At 40.9% G+C, this 25,034-nt stretch overlaps 1 protein-coding gene across 15 annotated transcripts in view; it reads right to left on the reverse strand.

The window, feature by feature from the left end:
* Positions 1-25,034, reverse strand: part of ptprt (protein tyrosine phosphatase receptor type T) — a 385,704-nt gene that overhangs the window by 263,091 nt on the left and 97,579 nt on the right. For all 15 annotated transcript variants that reach the window (XR_004331615.1, XM_032513298.1, XM_032513297.1 and 12 more), the window contains one exon: positions 6,632-6,925. Coding sequence is in view for 14 of the 15 variants with exons in the window: in XM_032513298.1 (XP_032369189.1) it covers positions 6,632-6,925 (294 nt within the window). In the remaining variant the exon portion in view is untranslated. The remainder of the gene's footprint in view (positions 1-6,631; positions 6,926-25,034) is intronic.

The raw sequence follows: 25,034 nt of genomic DNA on the forward strand, positions 1-25,034 counted from the left end.
CTGTCAACCACACACACACCACACACACACACACACACCCACACACACCCACACACCACACCCCACACACACCAACCCACACACTTATAGTCTACAATCTTTTTATCTTCTCAAGCCAGCCAACATACAATTAAAAGCCTTGTACAACAAGCAAACGCCCACTACCACAATACACCGTACGAAATAATTCACGAAGCAAACTCTCAAGAACCCCCCACAAATACACCAATAAGAATTGGGTAATCTGATACCCCTAGTCCTGACAAGGAAACCTACCCTAAAGAGAGAGACAAAGAATCTTAGACACACAGCATAATTCCGCGGCATCCCGTTGATCCAATAATGAGTTGTTAACTTAGTGGAAGTCTTACTATTGTGTGGTGTGTGTTGGTGTTTGTTGCGCGTCGAGCACTATTCCAAAAGGCAGACAGGATGAAACACATTAACTGAACATGTCCCACGTACATGTGGTGCTCTTTCGTAATTGGCATGTTGTGCCCATTGACATTGTTTCCAGAAGCACAAGCTGTTTCTCTGTGTCTGTTCTATATATCTAGTTCAACCGATGGAATGAAGGAAGCAGGTGGAAATGGGGGAGTGGGGTTGAAGCGGTCACAGAGGGAGCAGATAGATTGATTAAGGGGAGGGAGAGTGTAAAAGAAAGCAAAAGAGATTGCAGGGGAGCGATATGTGGAGTACGGGACAGAAGAAGAAAATGGCTCTGGAGACAAATGAGAGGGAACCGAGGGTTCAAGATCAGAAGAGAGGGGTGAACGGTAGCAGGGAGTGGGAAGGTTAAGGTGGTCGGGGTGAGGTCAGGAATTAAAGAAAAGAGCTGTTTTGAGTAGAGCAGGAAAAGGAGTGTGATAGGAAACAATGTGGTTTATCAAACGGACAGGTACAGACAACAGAAAAGAGGTACACAAAAATATTGGCGTGGGTGGGACAACCGTGGCGGATAGGGTAAAACGTGACAGATGCAGAGAAACTGACTGACGACTGAGAGGAAGGATAGATAGAAGAAGAAGGAGACAAGAAAGGGGGAATACGGACGAAAGTATTAAGGAATTGAAGGGTAGAATACCAGGCAGGGTATGGGAGCAGTTTTAAATGCTTAGTTAAACGACGGATCAGCAGGTAATGCGAGCAGCGTGCTCCAATTTCTAGCGACTCCTCTTCACTCTTTGGGTAGAATCGGCGGCCCCGGTGACGAGTGGATAGAGCCGGAACGCATTTTCTGATGCATGCGAAATGGTTGACTACATCACACACTGATTGGCAAGTAAGCAATTTAACTTGTGCCCATGTATTAACCACTTCACTAATGTTAATGATTTTATTCAAGTGTGCAAGTGCGTGTGACTATGATTGTGTGTGTTAGTCAAATTCAAAGTTCTTGTGCCACAGGGCCACGCTAACATCAGAAGACATCGAGCCAGATCTAAACTCTGCAGGCCTTGGGAAGTTCAGCCCGCCGAGGGATTGTTTGAAATATTCGTTCATGTCATTCCAGTAAATCAAACTGCATTCCTCAGACTGTAGTAGTTTTCTCCGTGATTTGCTTCAAAGCGCAGTGGGTAGAATGTTAAAAAAAACGTGCTACATTTAAGTAGTAGGTGAGACGTCTCCCACGCTCTGTTTCTCCAATCTCACTTCCCACGGGCATGCAGCACAAGCCCATAGGAAACTTTGCTCTTTCCAAATGAGGCCTGCCTGAGGCCAAGTCTTCAAGAGGCTAGATTTACTTCCTAACCCTAGCCTGCTCTTCAGAGCAACTTGATTCATTGCTAAAACTGTACTTATGGATTGATTTCCCAACACACTAAAAAATAACAGTGTCTATCACAGCTCTAACTATAGTGATTGATCAAAATTTCCCACAATTACACTTGCTCAAGTTGCCCATCAACAGCAATTGTTCCCAGACCTCTTGGGATGTGAACTAAAGACAGTCCAGCGTGCTGATAAATCTCTTGGTGAATAGTCTTTGCAATTTCTCTGTATTGGCTGTCAGACAGCTTTCAGTTTGAGGAATTGAAAGTGAAGAAACAAATCTCTTCAGCTAGAGGAGCAGTCGATGCGGTGACAGAGACGAGGCTCCACTACCGAATAATTAGAGATATCTCTGACAGGGCGAGGCCTTCTCGCTGTTGGATTCAAAAACAAACATAAAAAAAATAATTCATGGGTACACTTGGGCGTATCTTTGACACTGTACAACACTGGGAAGCATCATGCGGGACTTTCAGGGATATTTGAGGTTGTCAGGGAGGTGTAGGCTAACAGTTCGTGGCAAGTCATGACTGTCCTTTTTCTGGTACAGATATTCTTGTTCTTGTTTCAACGGATACACGCTCGTATGTCCTTAAGCTGTTTTGTAATTACTTCCTAAAAATACTCTCTACTTCTACCGAATGGATATTCACTATAATTTGTAACATTTGGTAGTTCATTAAACATAATGTTATTTTAGTGTATAAATTCTAATTTTAACCCCCCTCGTAAACATTGTCATAGAAATGCACTGGGATGTATAACGCCTTGTGGCTAATGATTCACTTGGTAAAGCAATCTTTACATCATTTGATAGCGTTTTACAGTGCAACTAATACTTTCAAAATATCTCTTTCAGAGAGTTAGCAAAATAGATTTAACTTTAGCAAATTAAAGGGCAGTACGGTAAGCCTAACTTTCTGTCAATGGCTGAAACTACTCATGTTGCCAGTTAGAAGTACATGAAGCGGTTGGCTTCTTCTGGTGCCTACCAAACCTTCTGCGGTCATAGTCGCTGCTCTGCACACACAGCTTTCTCCATGTGGGGGGGGCTTAGGATACTGTTTTGGGCTTTAGCTAGTAAAGTGGAGGGGGATGAGTGTTGTTGGAAATTGTCTTCTGTTGCTAAGTCCTGGTTCTAACTCCTACCTACAGCACCTTTAATGCTATTGATGTGACTTATATTTAACTTTAACCGACTAATCTTAATCAGCATCACTTGCAAAATTATATAGCCAGTCCAAATAATGTTGATGATGGTTTATAAAACACATAGTCATCCCATGACAAAGTTTTGACTATCTTACATTTATTCAAACTATGTATTATCTGCACTTAAGCTAATGGACATCATCACTTTATCCATATCTAACACTGACCGATATTATGTCCTTAGTTAACTAATAGAATCTGACCGAACTTATTATATGTTTGTTCGTAGCTTATTGTTTTTGATGTTTGGGACCTATCAGTCGTGTGAACAATCCACGGGATCAGACTATCACGAGGCCAGACTGCCTTCTCTTAGTGCTTATCTTTTGTTAACTGGTTGCCACTGCTGTCGCCTTTACCACGTCCGCCTTTTCCCACACTTTACCTTTATAATTCTATTACCCTTAATCATTTCTGATCTTTTACTCCTCTCTGTGTATCCCCATCACCTAACCCATACATGCTCTTGATTCAAGTTATCACTCTTACTGTATCTGTCTACCCTACTATCTCGGCATGTGTTTTAAATTGTTTACATTTGCAAATTTTGAAGTTATGAAAGAAACAATTGGCCTGTACTTACCTTCTTGTTTCCAATTCAGCAATTAAGGTCACAAAAAAATATATATTGAAAACATTGAATATGAAAGAAGCAATGCAAACTCTCATTTTAAGTCAGCATTACTTCTTTTTAACCAGAACACTAAAGACCTGAAGTATAAGTTGACATGGTAACTATTTCGTCAGTTATGTCATAACAAATAGACACATTTGTTCTGACATAAATGTTTTGCCACACTGGCAAATAAGTTGTAACTCTGACATACAGTTTGATGGGATGACAGGGCTTATCTCACTGTATAGCATCTAACGCTGGTACATCTCCTCGGGTATCAGCTACGACGCTCTCTTATGTCCATTCCTCCATCGTAACTTCTCCTCGCGTTTGCTCTGTTGTGATCTGGAAAAAAATAGAAAGGAAGAAATCTAAGCGACAGTGGTTAAGGTTATTTTGAAATTTCAAGACGCTTTGTTTTGTGCTTCCAGCACAGGTACTCAGTCAGTCCACAGAATATAGAGGTTATTTGAACACGTCCATCTCAACTCGAGACAGTGTGTTTCAAGCCGTGCCGCAGTCCCGCTGGGGGAGTCCCAGCGTGGGTCAGGTGGTTTAAAGTGAACAGAAAAACGGTGGAATAATAGACCACAGGCATTTCTTTTTCCTGGCCACAGTTGTGTATCTGCAAGAATCTCAAGCAGTATTTCTAGACAAGACGAACTAAACAAAGTTTTAAGTCACACACAGCTCAACAGGGACCGCGCCACGTTTTGAATGCCTTTGGTTCCGTATGGATTTTCCTTATTCCCGTTTTTCCTGCTCAGAAATGGGGTAACAAGCATTTGAAATTGTAACCGCATATTGGGATGTTTCATATGCAAAAACACGCTATAACCTCCTGCTAGCATTCCATTGACTGCCATTCATTTTGAACGCCACTTGACAGTGATACTTTTATAATATATATCATCATAAATATATAGTATAAAATTATAAAATTAATCAAATATTCGTAAAATTGCTCCTGCTCCTACCCTCATTGGCAGCTCCTACGCACCTCGGCTGCTTGGGAATGATTGAGATTTTCTCTTCCCAGCTACCAGAAACTACAGCTTTCAGACAGGTTTTGCTTCACGTCACATCTCCGTCTTCAAGCTCAGTTGGCGCTGCTTAGTACGCTACCACCGTAAGAGTGCTCTGATGACTTACTAGTCCCTCCGTTGCAAATGTACGGCTTCGCTTTGTCTATTTCCTTACGTCTATGTTACAGACTTGCTGAGGCTTCAGTGGTAGCATCTCGCTAATCCGTTCACAGGGTCACAGATTTGTGGGTAGTGTAGCCTTTCCATAGTACCGTTAGCTCCCCAATCAGAGTTACCGTTGACTCTCTTGGTATACTGTCAATGACCGATGAATATAAATTGTTTTTTATACGTATTTGTGGCTCTACAGGGCCAAACCATCATTGCACAATCTCGTCCCCCCCCCCCCCCCCCCCCCCACTGTGACTCTAAAGTTAGGTGTAGATTGAGCAGACCAGCACCTTTACTCCTCCACCAACATCTCCCCACTCTCCTCTTCTTATCCTCCCTTTGTCCTACTCTCTCCACAGCAAAGAAATCCCTAGCAAAAGCTTTTGTCTCTTTTCATGGCATCAGAAAAAGCTCTTGAGAAAACTGTCTGTGCAAGTAAAATACAACCCATTGCTTACTAAATTTAAAGAAATGTAGTAATCTACTGATACTTTTTAACTAACTCACAAAATCTCTGAGTGTCTACCGCCATATGTTGCAGCCTTTCGCAATGTAGTTGTTGTACCAGTTGATATCACAAAGACCAATACAAATTATATTATATTGTGGGAGTGAGGCACACACACACACACACACACACACACACACACACACACACACACACACACTTCCATAAGAGATCTTATGTGCTGTCATGTTATCAAATTAACTGCCACTCATTGTGGCCTTGCACCCCCGCTGGGATGCTTAATATCGGACATGATTGCCCCCACCTAACCTCTCATCTCCACATCTACTCCTCCTCCTCCTCCTCCTCCTCCTCCTCCCTGGTTCTTCCACCCCCGCACTCCACCTCTCCATCTCTCAGACACCTTCTTAACATCCAGAATATCATCATCTTTGATTTGTGCTGTTGTTCTCATGAAGAAATTACAATTTTGTCTTTCTTTTACTCATCTGCCTTCTAGCCTCTCTCCTGTCTCCAAATCAGAGCACTCAGGCCGACATTTAACCATATGCAAACCACCAGTGGTTCCCAAAACCTCTTCACGCCAAGGACCCCAAAACTGACACAAATTAGATCACGGACCCACAGGTGATAGGGTTCGGTCCCAGGGCTTTTAGATGGTATTTTTACAGAAAATGAATGAAATTGATTCACCAACATACAGAGATCCTGTCATTGTGTTCCGGAGGAATGGAATTATAGTGGAAATGAATTATTCCCATTTTTGCTGGGAACCCCCTGGAACCCCTTCAGGATCTCTTGGGGTCCCTGGACCCCACTTTGAAAACAACTGCCCTGATATTTTCTAAAACTAAGTGAATTCAAATTTTTTAAGATTGCCCAATATCATTCTAATTGATTTGTGAGTATTCAGTTCATAATCTGAGTATAAAATATGAGGATACAGCAACTGCTTCTAGTCCGCATAGCATCAGCTTTGTGGACCATAGGGAGTCATCCTCAACAATAGAATTGAGGCAAAAAAGGATAAAGAAAAAAAAGTTGAATAAAGGAAAGAAAAGAGCAAATGTTAGAGGGAGTGAGCATTAAGAAAAAGTCCAAGCCGCTTGTCTGTAGAAAAACGATGCTTAGAAAAACCCACCTTGTTCCTTGGATTTTTTTCTTGATGCTCACTGGATTTGTTCATGCCCCCTACCAAAGAACACCATCTTATTTCCACATGTTCCAAGAAGAAGCTCTTGAGCTCTTTGTTTTTTTTTAACCTAAGAGGGGCTTTTAATAAGGAAGTACAACCTATAACAGTGACCAAGAAAATAAGAGAGAGATGCTCAAAAACAAACAATAAATAAAAGAGGTGGCACTCACCTGCACATTTAGTCCTGGTGATGAGCGGCGGCCCTGGCGGTCCTGTTCCTCCCTCCCCAGGTCTGGACAGCAGGACCTTGATCTCGTACTCCACATCTGGGTCCAGATGCCAGAGTTTATAAGTTGGGGAGTCCACCACGTGGGTCTCCACCCAGTTACCCAGAGTGGTCCGGTACTCCACCTCCTTCAGGATGATGGGCCCGTCGCCGATGATGCTGTTGGCGTTGGGTTTGATCCACAGGTAAGTGGCGCCGACGGTGAGAAGCTCAGGCGGAGCGATTGGGGTGGGTGGAGCTGGGGAATGGGAAAACAGATGTGGTTAGTTAAATGTCGAATTCTGTGTCTTTTTCTTTCATTTTTGGTGTAGTATAATCAGAGAATATCCTATTGAAATACTCAACAAAACATCCAACATTATAAGGCTTAGGCTCAGCACCCACAACACAACAACACAACACTTTTGTCTGCCTTGGAACCCAAACTTTTGACCAGTAGTGTGTGTGTGTGTGTGTGTGTGTGTGTGTGTGTGTGTGTGTGTGTATATATATATATATATATATATATATATATATAAAAATACACACAGTATGCTGTATATATAAGTGAAAGGATGAAAGATGAAAGGCGACACAGTTCAACTTTTGCATTGAAAACAGCTGCCACTAAAAGCTACATTTTACTGATGGAATTCTTTACCTGTAGCACTAATGCATCACATTGTTGACATGTTGCTGACAGCTACTCTGCCTCTAGACTTTCACATTATGCTACTTTAAAATAATGGCCTCTGTCAAGCCTAAAAGCATAGGATGTTTTATTACTCCCTTCTGTTTAGTTTTTTTCCAAAACCAAACTCTAGACAGCAACTTGTTTTCCAAATTACATACCCAACAACCATATGAATAGTGAGACTTACTTGAAATGAAAGATGCAATGGTAAAAACTAAAGAAAAGCTCACAATGAAACAAGACACGGAAAAGAGAACGCTGGATCAATACTTACTAGCCTTCATAATGAGATTAACACTTAATCATTTCTTCAAGATAAAATGGTGTTTGTGGCCGGGTTAGCTCAGTTGGTAGAGCCGGCGCACATATTGTCGAGGTTTATTCCTCGATGCAGAAGATCCAGGATTCCATAAACAAGGAAACGATTTTATCCACTCAACTCCAAATCCATCAGTAAATATTCATACTCCACTGTTTGCGTATGACAGGGATGACAGTATAGACCACATCACAATGTTAATTTACAATAACGTCCGGGTAGAAAACTCCAGCGGCCCGTACATACATTTTAACAGCGCTGAGCATCTAATTTTTCTAAAATACATGTTGAATACTTTCTTGTGTGATATGTGATTTACCTATTTTATGATGGGCCATAGACTACATAAAATGACACCACCCAAACTAACAGCCAGTGCGACTGGCGTTGAATGACGCCATCTGTAGCGTTAGATTTGGTTTATCGAAGATGTTAGCAAAACAACACAGTACAGAAAATACGCGGAGCAGAGACAACACTTAGGTCGGACCTCCATGTTTAACTAGGTGTCAATAAATGACAACAGAAATAATCAAGTTTGCATAACTTCACATTGACCATTGGTCTACCCACAGGGATTTGTATGTTAGCGCGACGTCAATGATTTGGGCTATTTAAAGGCAGTTTATTGGCAATTTAGTCAGTTGAAAAAGCATTCTACAAGTCATCTGCAGACAGTTAAATCAAACAAAATATAAATTTGGATCCACTGTCTAAGCATTGCTTGCTCTCCAGTGATGCAGGCCAGACAATGAATTATAACCTACCCCTGAAGCCCATGCAAGGCTCTCTAAAACAGACCATGACAGGGATATTATTTGGAGTTCTACTGCAAATCATCAGTCTGTGCTAGTGGGACTCCAGTTTAGCAGCACAAGCTATGGATATTACCATGGAGAGCTCCAACATTTCTGATGGTCCAAGGATCAGAACCATGGACAGTCGTGATCCACTTTCTAGCAGCATGATGTAGTAGAAGGTCTGCCTGAGCTGTACAGAAAACACTTAAAGGGTAAAGTTGTTGTTTTTACAACCTGGACCCTATTTTCTCATGTTTTTTTGTGACTAATAGAAACAACAATCTTGGACATTAGTCCAGTATTAAGCAAGCAGTCGGCAGCAGTGGAACAAGTTGTAATGTAAGTTAATAGGCCATTGCAATTTGCGTCCACTAAAAGTTCTGTTTTACTACTGAAATGTTCAGATTATAATTCCAAGTGTCTGACAATATTTAAAAATACTCAAAACTGCATTACTTCCATTAGTCACTTAGACAAAAAAGCATAGCCTCGCTGTAACTTTGCAGCCCCTACACATGCCCCTGCTGGGAAGTAAAACAGCACAGGGAATAACATGGTTCTATTGTGTATCATCTTTAAACAATAGCAGAGTGTCATGGTGGTCCAAGAGTAACATGCTGGCAGAATTTCTTTAAAATATGCATACAGCTATCCAACATGTTGGATGTTGCAAATTTTGAATAATCCATTAGCATAGTGGTTTGGTGAACAATGTTCAATCATGCTTTGTATTACACACAATCTAATGCTTTTCAATTGTCCTGTTAGAGAGCATGAACAATTTTCTAAATGAAGAGTTCATTTGCAAAAACAGATAAAAAGCCATTTTTGATGAATGAATAAACCAACACCAGTTTGATTGATTTTGTCCCTTTGAAAGCACAATAAGCTGATTTAGGAAAATAAATCCAAACAGAGATATCCGTTTTCTGAAACAAATATTTACCTCATTGTCTGGCTTACTAATGTGTCTTCACATCTGAAAGCAAATTGATGAGGCAGGCATCAAATTTAAATATTCTTAAATGAAGTTATATACATACAGTATACATGCTTGTTCAATGTGCATGCATGATGGAGGACCAACCATCCAAACATGAATGTTTTGACAATGATTTCCTCCCTCTATACAGTAAGCCCTCCGAACAACTACGACTAAAAGAGTCATTTTGAGATTGAAGTCTGGGGTTTCTTAGTATTAATCTTTTATTTTTTGCTGTGTGGCAGGTGCTTTTTCAGTTGACAGCTAAGATGTGCGAGCAAAGAATAATGGCCCCCTCTCTTCCTGCTGTCTAAAAGCAAAGTCCTGATCTCACTCTGCAACTTTTTTTACTTTCCTCAAGGCCCCATAAGAATATGTATGGTAGCTGGGGGACCGATGAATCACCTGTCAGTCAGCGCACACTCATCCATCTCAACTGTATGGAGGCTGTGAGTGGGCCTCTGAGTCTGTGTGTGCATTGGTGAGTGCAGCAGAGAGCGAACGACAATAAGCATCTGTATGTATGAGGGGGGAGAAAGTGGATGTGCATTGCATGCATTTGAATGCACAGCCTGTGTGTGCGGTTATTCCCTATTCAAAAATCCATAAACCTAACTGTTTCTTACAAAACAAGAATGAAAAGGTAAAGAAATACAGTGGTGCCCATGCTAAAGTTGACTAAAAAGAGAAATAAAAATTGATTGTAATTGATTGTTTAATTATGGCATTAAGCTCCATTTCCAAAAGATTATTCCTCTTTTCAGTCAACTTTACAATGGATATGTAAAGTTATGAGCACCACTGTTCAGAGAACAAGAAAATAATTTGTCCTCATTGTCCTCAAATAGAGAAAACAATCAACAAAGGCTTACTTTATCATTAAAAGTGCTGTTTTCTTTGATTTGTGTGTCACATTTTCTAAATGGAGTCATCTCTGTCTTCATAAAAGCACTTCACTTTGCCACAAAGTTTGTGAGGGTGATTTATTGGGAGCAAAATTGGTTTCATCCTGCAGCAGTTTTGTTCGCTTGTTTAGAAGAAGGGTGGATTTTTCAATTTTTTTTTGTTTCTCAAAAATTCTAAAATCTGAAACACAGCAACACAGGTGCAACATAAAGTACACACACTTGGATGTGTTTTTTAAAAAGATTTCACATGCACAACCTCTTCCAGCTTGCTGTAACAGCGGCCTGTTAGCGGTGTTTATATTCAACAACTTCTCCTGATGTTACTCCACAGGAAGAAAGAGCAAGATCGTTCAATCACGCCCTCCCTCCGTCTGTTTCCTCTCTCCATCCCTCTATCCCTCCCTCTGCCAGCTCGTTTACAGCCGAGAGTTACAGAGGCCACCCAGTGACACACAACCTGTGTCGGTTGAACTCAACTACAATGGCTGGTGAAACAGCCGACAGCTCACGCTGCTCTGTACACGGCTCGTTATTACCCTTTTCTCGGCTACATGTAACTGTAAAGACTACTACACTTAACTGTCATGTGACCAGTTGTCATGTGACCGGCCGGCAATCGGCTAATTTCATAGGAAATCATACAAATTGTTGTGGATATGTTTTTGTCCAATACCACACAACCCCATTAATGTAAATGCGTTGAAAACACACACACAAAATGCAATAAGCACAAAAACAATTTTTTTGTGTAAGAATACACAAATATATCCATCTGTGCATGCAGAGACACACACACACACAATCACACTCCTCACATGGATACAAAAATAATATACCGACTCTGATTGTTTATCTACGGTTGCTTCCATACGAAAATGTGTGTGGGGGTGGGGGGGGGGAATGAAGCAAAGGTGGGAGAATGTTTTGTTCAAGTAGAAGGTGGAAGGGGTGGAAAGAGGAGGAGAAAAACGCGGTGAGGGAACGAAAAGAAGGATGAACTCGAGCCAAAATAAAGGAGTTACAGGGGGATTGGAAAAGAAAAAAAAAAAAAAAAGGGTAAGGGACAAGAAGAACTGATGAAGGATGTAATCAAAAACGTTGCTGCACTGCTACTTTAACCTCAAAGTTTTCAGCTAAGCCCAGTTTCAGTTTATTGCACGGCCATGGAAAGAACCCTTTTTTTGTTGTTTTCTGATCTTCTGGCAGGCGTCTTTTAAAACTGTGCAACAGTAGACCTCAAACACAGCACCACTGATACGTTTAATGACCTTAACAACAGTTTTCCTGCTTTGTGCCACACTATTTACTGTAACTCTAAAAGATTTTACAGAGTTTAAAATTGCAAATAGTTAACTACAGGACTGCAGGAGTCGTCCCCCTGCCAAACACCCTTTTGTCTCTGCAGGAGTCACACTCACACTGAAGTCAAAAACAAGCAGGGCTCATGAATTTTTAAAATGGGATACAGCAGGAGTACAGAACTGTACTGTTGGCCAATAAAGACTTAAGACAGAGGTGTGTGTGTGTGTGTGTGTGTGTGTGTGTGTGTGTGTGTGTGTGTGTGTTTTTACTGTGTGTGTGTGTGTGTGTGTGGTTGTTGTTGTTGTGTTGTGTGTGTGTGTGTGTTCGCGCGCAGCAACACTGGCCCCATAAAGGTTTTATCTTGCGTATCCTGGGGCCTTGTTGTAGCAAGACGCATCGCACACTGAAAAGCGACCCGTGTTACTACACCCTAAGGGTACAAATTATATGGATCTACTTCTTCACGGCACTGTATTACAATCCCAGCATGATGTATGAAGATGGATCATTGTGCCTGCGTGCGTGCGTGCGCGTGTGTGTGTGCGTGCGTGCCTGCGTGTGTGTGTGTCTGAGAGGTATACAGATCTTATCTTTGTGTGGGAACATTACTTCTGGGTGTATGTTTGCATGTACATTCATTTACAGAGAATAAAAGTATGACTGCTTTTATGTTAGTTTCAGTTTGACAATGTGTCACTATCTGTTTTTCTGTTATTGTAATTACCTGTACATTATGTGTTCTTAAACTATGTGTGCTAATGTGTTTCAGTGGTGCCGGTTTGATCTTGTGTGCACCAATGTGCATGAATCATTTTGTTTGTGTGAGTCTGGTAAATGATGGGGAAATGATCAATCTGAAAAATGGGTAAGAGGCCAGTGTGATGAATAATTAAAAAAAAAGTAGAATCCATTTTGTCCTCAAAATGGACTGGTTTGCAACAGACCAACTACTGTATTTATGCGCCAATTGCCACATTGGTGAACACAAATGCACCTGCTCCTCCTCTGCTGTCGTGATGAGAGTAAGGCGGATTTAGGCAGATAAGAGGCTACATTCCAATCCAAGTTCTGGGTTTACGTTTTTAAATGTCACAACAGACAGAAACTTGCTGTGCTAAGTTATTCTCCTATATAATGCAGTGGTGACTATAGTAAGTGGTGTGATGACGTTGGTGAGGTGGACGATCGAGACAGGTGAGCGGACAAAAGTGAAAGTGGAGAGAGAGCCCAGAGTCGGTAGTAGCTGTTATCACACCCTGCCAATCTAAATGGTTCTCACTTCATTTCAGTTACTGGGTGTCACACTCCCTTTCTCTCTCTCTCACACACACACACACACACACACACACACACACACACACACACACAAACACAAACACACACGCACACACAAACACAAACACACAGAGTTGTACAGATAAAAAAGGAAATGAAGAAAAAAAGAGTGAAGATGTAGAATAATAGTTTAATGTGTGTGTGTGTGTGTGTGTGTGTTGTGTGTGTGTGGTGTGTGTGTGTGTGTGTGTGTGTGTGTGTGTGTGTGTCTGTGTGTGGGTGTGAGAAAAAAAGATAGAAAGACAGATAGCAGAGGACTCAGCCCACCAGAGAGGAGAGAAAAGATATCGACCAGGTGGCGGAAAAGATGGAAAAATCAGTTGCTCCGAAAATGACAACTGCTCCACTGAAATTTGTTTTTCTCGCCTTTCAACAGTGGGAAAAGAGAGGTATCATTGTTAGGATGATAAGGCGAGGGGGGGGTCCTCTTTCTTCTTGTCCATGCTTCTTCTCCCTCTGTCTATTTCCTCACTTCAATCTTGTTTATATTCCGTACTGAATGGAAAACTTCATCCACATTTTTCTAACTTGACAAAGCGACTTTAACCAGAAGACAATCACAAAGCGTACAAGTGCCAATTTTACTGTTTTTGACAATTTGACTCCACTTGGACAGAATGCAATTAATCAGTATGTTAACGTTTGAAACCTGTCTAAAGCTGGAAACAGCCTCCGTTTTCTTGCCTCTCTCTCTCTCATTCTCCATTTCTTCCCTTAATCTTTCTGTATCTTCTATTCATCAGCAATGCATTCCAGGTCTATTTCCCAGTCCCATGAACTTAGCAGTTCATCTCACAGAGAACTGATAAGTGAGCGCGCACACACACACATACACACACGCCCACACACACACACACAATCCAGCTCCGATATGATCAACCCTGCTCATCAAGCATTAATAATAACCACCACATGTTGTGTGTTTGAGTGGAACAGATTCATATTGCATCCGTTGCATCCGTTTATTGCAAATTGCTGTACATCTGTTTTGCCAAATGAAAAAATAATCAGTATCTATAATCAGTTGATCATACATTTCTAGTATAATATAGCCAGTGTGTAAATGTTGTCATGTATTCAAACAATGGCTTGCATGACTATGTTTATTTTAAAAAAGGACCACATTTTTTTACATCATTGTGCTATTTCATAAGACTTGGTGTCCCTTCTAACCTAACCCTTTTTGGGATAAACAAGGCAATAACAGCGACCGAGGCCTTCAGACCGCAGAGCTCAGCTATGCAGGCTGTCTGATTAGGGCTCTGGTCATGTGGATATTTACCAGACAGAGATATTATGAGAAGATTCAACCATTCACAATGCTGTTTAAACATCCATTTCAGAACTCTGAATTATAAGATCATGCGTTGTATTGGATTATTTGCATTGGGATAATTGGATCATTTTTGTCCATCCATAAATAGCATTTTTTTTTGTTATCTTATCAAATTTGGATCAAACCGTTGTTTGGCATTTGAAACTTTTGATGGTGAAGATTTATGTGTGTGCATACCTTGCACAAAACAGGCTGCATGCTGCAAATTCACTATAACGATGTTCCTAGCTAACCCTGGTGAATGCACTCTGCGGGATGGGAGAAGAGCTGACCCACCCAGCCACTCTGTAGAGGAGCCACCTTCAGACTCGCCCTGGCTCCGTCCTCAGCATCTCCTGGCTTTGTTAACCAGGAAAATGTTTAAGGTGGAAAAGTTCAAACAAACAAAAAATATTAAAAAAAGTAAAATAAAAATTTCCAATTAAAAAGCCCATCTCTCCCCAGGTGTCCCATATCAACAGCTAATTAAGAATCAGAACCCTCTTTCTTTCTTTTTTTTCTTTCTTTCTTCTGTTCAATCGCTCAGTGTTATGTAGCAGCTCAGAACTCCCCCTGACTATTATTTGAACATTTCTCCAAATCCGGCAGATTTGGTGCTTTCAGCATGCTGATTGATTGATTGTGTGTGTGTGTGTGTGTGTGTGTGTGTGTGTGTGTGTGTGTGTGTGTGTGTGTGTGTGTGTGTGTGTGTGCCTGTGAGTAACACACTCAATACTCCCTCAGGCCCGTTACTTGGTAGAATGTCACAGAGGGTAGACAAGAAAGAGGGAAGGATTTTAAAATAAAGAGGGAGAAAGAAAGAAAGAAAGAAAGAAAGAAAATGGGGGGAGGGATTTTTATGGGCAAACAGAGTGTAGTTTACACTCAAGGGAGAGCCAAGAATCATGGGAAATAAGATGTGATTACCGACTCCTCACAGTAAACTCAGTGTGGCAGACATGTGCTCCCTCTTCACACACATACACACACTCCACAGCATAAAACCAGAGGAACACATTCAGATACACAAAAACATAAAACACACACACTTGTGAAACCACACAGATGGACACATCTAACACATGTCCATGCACACACTCACACACAGGCACAAACACTCAATCTGCACCCCAAGTCATCAGAGTCCACTCCCAGACAGAAAAATCCCATTGTTCTCAATCCCATGAGCCTCTGCTTCCTCTAAAAAACTCTCGGAGTGGTAGAGGACATGTTTTGTCACTGAAGGCGTGTGGCACATTTGATCTGTTCAGCCTAAAGATGATCTTCACCCTTGTTCACCACCCTTCGACATCCTTGTCCACAACATGTAAAAGGAGCTTTTCAAGGCGGACGTTGATTGGTTTAGCTTAAAGGAATCCGGGTGTAGGTCCTTCCAGTTTACAAAGCTTTGGATGCTGCTTGGTGGACACCAGAACCACGAAAGCAGACTTCAGTTTTAATTAAAGTAAAATCACATGTAATTTATTTGTGGTATGAATAAAACTAACCGCAGACGTGTGCTACGAGTTCATGTAGTGTGAATCCCAAAACACTAAGGGCCCCATGGCATGAAAATTTAACTTTATTAAGTTATTTTTAACATTAATATGAGTTCTCCCAGCCTGCCTATAGCCCCCCAGTGGCTAGAAATGGTGATAGGTGTAAACTGAGCCCTGGGTATCCTGCTCTACCTTTGAGAAAATAAAAGCGCAGATGGGCCGATCTAGAATCTTGCTCCTTATGAGGTCATAAGGGGCAAGGTTACCTCCTCTTTCTCTGCTTTACCCTCTCAGAGAATATGGCTAGCCCATGTGAGAGAGACATCATGGCTTTCAAACAAGCAAAGCATGGCAGTTGGTCCAGGTCACATCCCACCCTCCACCTTATGTTTCATTTATAAATTATAAATAATTATTAAATTCTTAATTGCTTTTGTCATCTCTAGGGGTTGGATCCTGAAAAGACCGGTATCTATCAGACTGAATACACTCAGATTTTAGTTCCACTCAAATACCTTTCAATAGTGCTCCAAAACAGACTTCTGAGGCAACAGAAACATCGCTGCACATGACGCTAGTTAACACTACACTTGGCAGCAGGTAACATTAAGCTACTGTGTGGCTGCATTTCACTGGAAAGTATTCCAACACCGGGACGTACAACAGTATGCAGCTAAAGACACATGACACTACCTGCACTTTCTAGACACCGTGGACACTGCCATAGAAACAACCCAGAAGGGACTAAATGGTGCGTTTAATTGCACCGCGTAAGCTCATGTTGCATTCAACCTTGTTGTAAAGTACCATTCTGCCATCTAAGAATTATTTTGTCGTTTATCAGCAATTGACTGGTGAAAAGGTTATTGATATAAGTTATTGTTTTTTCATTTTAAATAAATCATTTAACGTTGACCATAAGGCCTTAAGCAATAAACAAGCCGTACTTTGATGTCACCCGTCTGTGTTCTTCTTCAGTTCAGGCAACATTTAGGCACCAGCACTGTCTTTCTGAACACAAATCTTTAATTCAGCTGCTTTCATTTGAATGTTTATTAATGCTGTCAACAAGGATGATATTAAGAGGGTGAGGGTTACAAAGCAACCGTGCCGCATGTTTATAGAAACCAAACTCTGAGTGCAAACGCATCCTTTGAGTTTAAGCTTGTTTGCCCAAATTTGTGAGATTGTGTTAAATAACCACATCAATTCTGTCCATGAATAGGACCGTAAACGTCTACCTGCTCGCTTACTGTAAACTGATGAGGATTAAAGATGCAGAAAGAGTCTAAACTCTGAAATATGAATACAGGCAGAGGTGGAATGGAGGCATGACAGTAAGAAAGAATCTAAAAGAGACATTGATCTTCTTACTGTCTCCAACAGCTTTTTAATGAAACAAGAATTAGTATCAAATCTGTCAGCTTCTCAGGAGCAGATGAGCAGGACACTGGTAGTGAACACATCTCTCCTCCTCAATCTGTTGTATATGTTTTGGGCGTTTGGCTGCTCTTATCCACATGAAGAGACAGCGAGTGAGCACGATGCAGGTCAATGAGATGTGGGGAGTGACAGAATCAGCTGATGGGATTGAACCTGTCAGCTTTGGGATCTCTTTTTCACTGGTTAGTGGTAAGGGAAAACTCAGGAGCAGCACAACTCATTTCACACGTGAAGCATGGTCGGGAGACGTTGATGAATTACACAGAAGCATGTAATGGACTGTCTATTGAGGAAAGAATTTAGGCAGGCCGTACAGTTTAAACGAAATGTGTAATCGTGTTGTGCCAGCCCAACTCTCTGAAGTTCCTGTCTTCCTAAAGGTGTGTTCAAACTGTTGCCGGGAGAAGGCCTTACGTTTTAGCTGTATCTTGTGACACACTCATGAATAACCCAAATTCCTCAGCACAGGCAGAATGTCTTATGAGTTTACTTTCTCCATGACCTGGGCAGGATGAGGAGGACTGTGTTATCATACAGCTGCTACGTCTCCCGTCATCTATGGAGACACAAGGTCAAAGTTTTCCTCTGCCTGGAAAGGTTATGTCTGAGGTCATCTTGGACATTGACTTGAATGAGACCTGGGGCGCCAGTATCTCCACCTCCACAGCTGGGAATTCTACCACAGCTTGGTTCCCACTTTGGTTCCTACTGGTGTCACTGCAGAGATGGTTCTAATTGTTTGATTAGCATGTTACAAATTAAAATAAAAGATAAATGACAACATTTCATTACATTTCGGTAAAAGCTAGAAAACCAAGAGAAACTAAATACTAAGCAAATATATCTCTCAAGATCATTGTAAATGATTCAAATAAGGATTTCCATGTTCAAAAAGGAGGAGGAAGAAGTATTTTTGTGTTTTTTCTACTTTCAAACTTTAGTTATAATAAAAAGCATTTCATTATTTTGTTATTCATGCATGTATATTTACACATACTGTGTATGCACATACACCTACTTACAAGGACATATATCCTTGCATACACACATTATTACAGTATTTACGTTCTTTTTTTCTTTTTCTTTTCCAGCTATTAACTACCGGTGTCCATGTTTCATCTGTCAGTTATATCAAATCCAACCAATCCGTCAGTACACGATACAATCACTTTGTTCTACATTAATAACATAATCATATTTCTTCCTATCTTGCCCAATACTAGTTCTTATTTTTTTTACTTCTCCTTCACTTTCAATATCTTTGTGTTCACTTTCTGTGTTGCACACTTTTGGTTCACCCCTTCTCTTTACTTTCTTACTATCATCTTTTGCTCCTCGGTCTCTGGCTTCAACTTTTCACCTCCACTGCATGCACCCACCACCGCATCCTCTCTTCTCTGCACCCCAGTCTTTGGTTTCAACTTTTCACCTCCTCACTGTGTCCTCACCTCCCTGCTTGCCTTAGTTCTCACTGACCCTCTTTCTACTTCCTCTCTACCTTTTTCTGTCTCACCGCCAGTCCTCCTCCTCCTCTTGTACTAACAGTACCTGTTCAAGCATTTCTCAGATCTTATATTTCTACTAATAAATTCTGTGTGAAGTGTCCACTATCTCTGACAAACACACACACACACACACACACACACAGATACACATGCACACACAAGCCAATGAAAGTGCAATGGAGATGGAATACCATCAACATGATAAACCGTTCAGCACACACACACGCACGCTCACACAAACGTATACACACCCTAAGGCAAGCATTAAGGACATGATGGTTAAGAGGCAGGTGGGGTGTACACTGTATGCTTTAGTGTGCGCACACACACACACACACACACACACACACACACACACACACACACACACACACACAGACACTGGCTGATGTCTGCAGATAAATAAACTTTCACTAATCACAGCATAAAAAGCTCAGGGAAAGATACTTACAATAAATTATCATCAATGTATAAACAATTGTTTATTGATGATTCCCTTGTCAAATCTTGTGTTTATATCATAATTTTGTGTCATCTATTTTTATTATAGTCTAGCACAGTACATCTCACCAAATCACCTTCACTTCAATCCATGTTGTGCTTACTGACATGAACCATATTTAATGTCAGACAGAATAACATGAGTAAAAGTTTAGATTTTGTAGGTGGCGAACTTGTCTTTGTCCGTTTCGTTTTATTTCTGTTTTCTAGAAAGGGACCTTTAATGACCTAAAATGCAGAGGGTACCAAAACTTCTATTTTGTATGGGGTTATATTAGAGACTGGCCTTCATTCCAAATCTTTCCTAGTTTCATAAGTACATATTTAAATGTATATTTTATCACATTTCAGTAAAAAGTCTTTTTTCAGATGTATGTCCTTTTACTATGCTGTTGGGGATGTTTAACTCAACAATTCCTCGATATCAAACTCAGTTCTCCACAAATTTTACCTCACAGAACACAAGAGTTGCTGATCTACCGCTGCCTGAGTTTTAAAAGGTTAGATTGGATTCACCAAATTCCCTATGGGTAAGTAGTGTAGCCTACCTCACACAACTCCAACTTAAAAAAAATCAAACTATCCCTTTAAGAAGGTGGAATCATTCATCTAAATAATATGCTATGCTAACTAACTGCTAACTGTTCAATAAAGTTAACTGTGACTTTCTAAAAAGGTGTCTGACATCTCATTTAAGGATAAAGCTCCCCAGTGGGAAGTGTTGGAAATACACTTTTAAACCTGTTCTGACGCCCTGAACTCCCACAGATCTGGCACATGAGGCTGAGCTGTTCACGCTCCTATTGATTTCCTTATCAGCAAACAGACACGTAGAATATGCTGGGAAGGAGCTTTTGACAACAAAGAGATCTATGGACACACACACACACACAAACACACACGGAAAAACACACATTCACAGACACACGTTGCGGTGGCCCTTCTGGGTCTAATTCTTGGACTATAATTAGCTTTATGACCACCCAGGGAGACTTAAAAAGATGTAGCAGTATTTCTGGGGAATTCACACACACACACACACACACACACAACACACAAACATACTGCTTGGTGTCCACAGGACATTGGCTGACAGTGACTCTCCTGCATCTCTGCTACGCACCACTGAGTCTTTTCTCTGACAGACAGAACACACACACAGACCCATGCAGTACACAGAACAACACACACACACACACACACACACACACACACACACACACACACAGCCCAATACAACTAACGTTCATACTCCCGAGACACAGACATGTCAGATTGGAAGGTTGCTCATTCTCTGACACACACACAAAATCACACACAAAGGCACAGCCGGGGGTATGGTTGAGACCTTGTTGCCCTGGGGCTTTTATTGCATTGGTTCAACAAGAACCATACAAATGAGAAAGGTACAGGAGCAGAAAAAATGTCTGTGTCTGTCTGTGTGTGTGTGTGTGTGTGTGTGTGTGTGTGGTGTGTGTGTGTGTGTGTGTGTGTGTGTGTGTGTGTGTGTGTGTGGTGTGTGTGTGGTGTTGCTGTGCTGTCGTGTGCGTGTGTGTGGTGGGAATTACAAATGTCAGTGCATCATTTTCAGATTTTGTCAAACCAAAACAACAGTTTCATACTTCTTTTAAGACAACTTTTCCTGTGTTTTCTATTATTCTCTCTTTTGTATTTGTTGTATCCGTGTATACTTGCAAAAAATTCTTTCCCTCCTATTTATTCCATTAAAAGTGATGTTTTTCTCGCGGTTGGTGACATCAATGCAAAGATATGTCATGTCTAAGTCAAGGAGGGAAGGGGGTTGTGTGCATATTTGTAACATATGAAGTATTAACTTTAAGAGAAGTGTGAAGCAGAGGCGGGGGCGTGAATACGAGGAGATTGAGCATGTGAGGAGATGAGATGCAGGGGACACTTGATGATCGATCGAAAGATGAAAGTAGAGTAGAGGTGTGAAGTCGATCGTTGTGTTTCATATGTCTTCCTTTCTGCCTTTTGATTTCCATTGCCTCTTTCTTTCGGTCTCTGATCTTCAGACAAAGAAATTGTTCTGATTCTACTGTGCTGTTCTGCAGTGCACAAAGAAATCCCTAAAACAACTAACAAATATAATTGTGGTAACCCATGCATTGTAGTATTTGTGGTAATCTTTCCATTTTAATCACAGCCTTTAATTGTTGGTTGTCATTGTCTGTGAAAGCCCCAATTTCATACACTTTTATTCATTAAGTTATTCTTTCTTTCTCTTGAAAGTTTATTATAAACTCCGTAGTTTTATTACAAGAAACAGAAATGGTCTTACTTCTATGTTGTGCCAGGATATCTACAAATTGCTGTTTTCATTATTTGTGGTAGCGTAAAAGTTTAAAATGATCATGATTGAAAGAGTACTGGCTAGAGGGATTGGTTACTTTGAAGAGTAAGATGTAGTTATATTGTTGTGGTTTTTATAGCAGCTATGCAAACATTTCCAACCCAGGAGCACTTAGAATTAAAGGTGGAAAGCAACTCATATATTAAAAGGCATTACTTTTCACAGAGATTGCCCAATATTTCTACAAACAAAAAATAATAAGTTGATGGTAGACATCATCCGTTCAGCCGGTCAGCAGTGGTGTTTCATAGATTAACATGCATGAGCAAGTGGAACAAACACTAACACACACACACTCACACACAAAGAGACACACACAAACACACACACACAAACACACACACACACACATACACACAAACACACCGACATGCACAGCGCACAGAGAGGGCACTGTAACATCCTAGATTTCCCTGGTCACACCTGGATGAACAGCATACTAATTAACCCCGATTTCAATTAGCAGCCCGGGTGAACAAACTAATACACACACACACACACACACACACACACACACACACAGATTAGTTTGGACACACAATAACTGTAACACCTCACTCAAGACAACACAAATGGAAAGACATGCAGAAACACACTTCCAGAGAAAGAATACAACTGCATGCAGACGATCCCAACACACAGGAATGAAAAGTATATAAAAAACTCAAAACTGCTATGTATGAAGGACAATAATACAAATATAGCAACACACACAGGGCTTATGAGTGCTCATGGATGTGCAGGTGTAATATTTCAGTTCTCTCTTGTTCACTGTTTTTGCATTGGTAATTCCCCCAGCACAATGCATGGCTGACAGCACCTGAGCTTCACACACCCACACACACACACCCACACCCACACACACCCACACACACACACACACACACCCACACACACACACACACACACGCACGCACGCACGCACGCACGCACGCACGCACGCACGCACACACTTTTGAACATTCCCAGGAGTGCAGTCTGTCTGCTCTACTAACAGATGGTAATGACAATTTTTGTCCCTGGACTATGATCTAATCAAAACAACACACAAACACACACACACACGCACACGCATACGCACACACACACGCACACTTCAGTCTCCCCAAAGATTAAAACATCCTTCACACCAAATAAGGTTAACAGCATAATTCATTCCAAATATGCATTGAGAACATAATTTAGGCCGACGTGCCTCTACATTTAAATGCATTTCAGTAATGCAATTTAAATTCCATTTTAAAACAAACACAGTTCAATCCCCATTGCACCACATGAGGATATGTTATATGTTTAATAGAAAACAAACAAAATCTTAAAGTAGAGATATACTTTGGTCTAAATGTATGGGTGGCCAGTGTATTGGTGGCCCAGCACTGGCAGCCCCCCCACTCTGACATCTCTCCTCTTTTTTAATATTATTTATGGTTACCTACATTTGCTAAACTATTTTAATTACATATTCAACTTAATTTAATTTAACGTCACTCATTTACACTGCAATATTGTTTTTCTGTACCATTGCAACCGCACTTTACAAAATCTTTATTTGATGTCACTTACATTCAGCAATATCTTCTGCTCACTGTCTGCAGTTTGCTTGTTTTTGTGTTTACTTGTGTTTTTGTTTGTTTTTGGTTAGAAAATGCTGCTGCAGTAACAAGGAAATTTCCCCGCTATGGGATGAATAAAGTATAATCTAATCTAATCTAATTTGTGCATGATTAGGTCCTGAGCATGAGTGTGTATTCCAGGTTTGTGTGTCGTGATTACTAACAAAACAGGGTGTAAATTGTAATTTCCCCACTGGGAATCAATAAACAGAATAAATTATTATAAATAGATTATAAATTTTATATCTCAGACATCCAATTTAAACTTCACTGTAAGCATTTTATTGTTAAAATGGACAATCATTTACAGCTTCTAATAATAAATTGTGATAAAACGACTATAGGCATGTTGTACTTTAACTTTAAAAAGATTCCTCTGAGTTTCTACCCCTGTCCCCAAGGTATACATTTTGGGTTGAGGTGCAACACAGCATGTTGTCAAAAGACAACTCCCGGAGAATGTCAAGCAACCAAGCATAAACTCAGCTTTACAGTGACTGAGCACATGGGGCTTGTGTGTCTTGGTCAAGGACACCTAAAGAGAGAATACAAAGTTCTAGAGAGGTACTTTTTTTCTGCTGGTGAGCTGATTTGTGTGAGGATATAAAATGCAAGTGGGAAAAAAAACAATTGGTTGATTGTTCTGCTCTGTGCCATGCTGACTCCTTAGCTTAATATGTAGAGAGAGCCTGCTCTATGCTAATGGTGCATTCCGTTTGAACTGGGAAGACGGAACTTCAGAATTCAAAGTCGGAAATTTCAACACGAAACTCCCCCTGAAGTCGAATTTCAGACTTGGAAAGTCAAAGAACCTCACAGTACACCGAGGAAAGCTATACTCAAAATCTGACATGGCTGCCCCGTGCCCCTGTAGCATCCAGCAAAAGTGGCCAGTGCCACTTTAGCACACTATACTGAGCAATAGGAGGCTAAGTGCTATCACACTGCACATTGCTTTGTGCCAATAGTTAAGCATACACTGTTTTGGCCAACAGGAGCCTCAGTGCCAGTATGTTATCATGCTTCCATATGTTGAGTGATAAACGGCAGTGCTAACACCATCATACACTATAGTGAGGTATGGCTGGCTCAGTAACCTTGTAGCATGCATTGTGTTGAGTAATATGAGGCTCAGTGCTAACACATTAGCATACAATTGTAAGTCAAGCCTATGAGCATACACTGTGATTGGCAGAATTCATAACATTGATGTATTATTAGAACTGGATGGGGAGCCGTTGCTCAGCCTTGAAGCCAATTTTGTTTTCAGGAGCCACTCACGGTATTGCAATAAAAAATCACCCTGCAGGCCAAAAAGGATTTTCCCCATAGGCCAGCATTGTAAAACAGACATCTGTAAAACTGTTGACAGGACACCTCGAACCGCAAACAGTGTTTATTATGTCTCTTTCTATTATGAATTTTGAATCCATGAACTAAAAGTAAAACTTTTCTCAAGCTGATAAAAGCAATTTAAATACCTGTCCCAATGTAAAATCTAATTGGCCGAGCAGGAACTTGTGGGTGGGACCAGCAGGAAAAAGACTACTTGGCATTTTCCGTGGGCCGCACACCCAGAAAGTAAACCCGGATAGTAGAAATGTTTTGGGTTTTGTTGCGCCAGCGGAGCAATTCTTATTGGATTGAATATGCGCCATCCTTGGGTATGGTATCCAATTCTTATGATAAATCCATAATTCCTACCCTTTAGCCGACACAGTCTTGAGTGGTAGCAAGCTTGCGTTAACACTATACTGACTGATAGCAGACTCAGAGCA

The sequence above is a fragment of the Etheostoma spectabile genome, chromosome 4, assembly GCF_008692095.1.
Source record: "Etheostoma spectabile isolate EspeVRDwgs_2016 chromosome 4, UIUC_Espe_1.0, whole genome shotgun sequence".
Taxonomy (NCBI): Eukaryota; Metazoa; Chordata; class Actinopteri; order Perciformes; family Percidae; genus Etheostoma; species Etheostoma spectabile.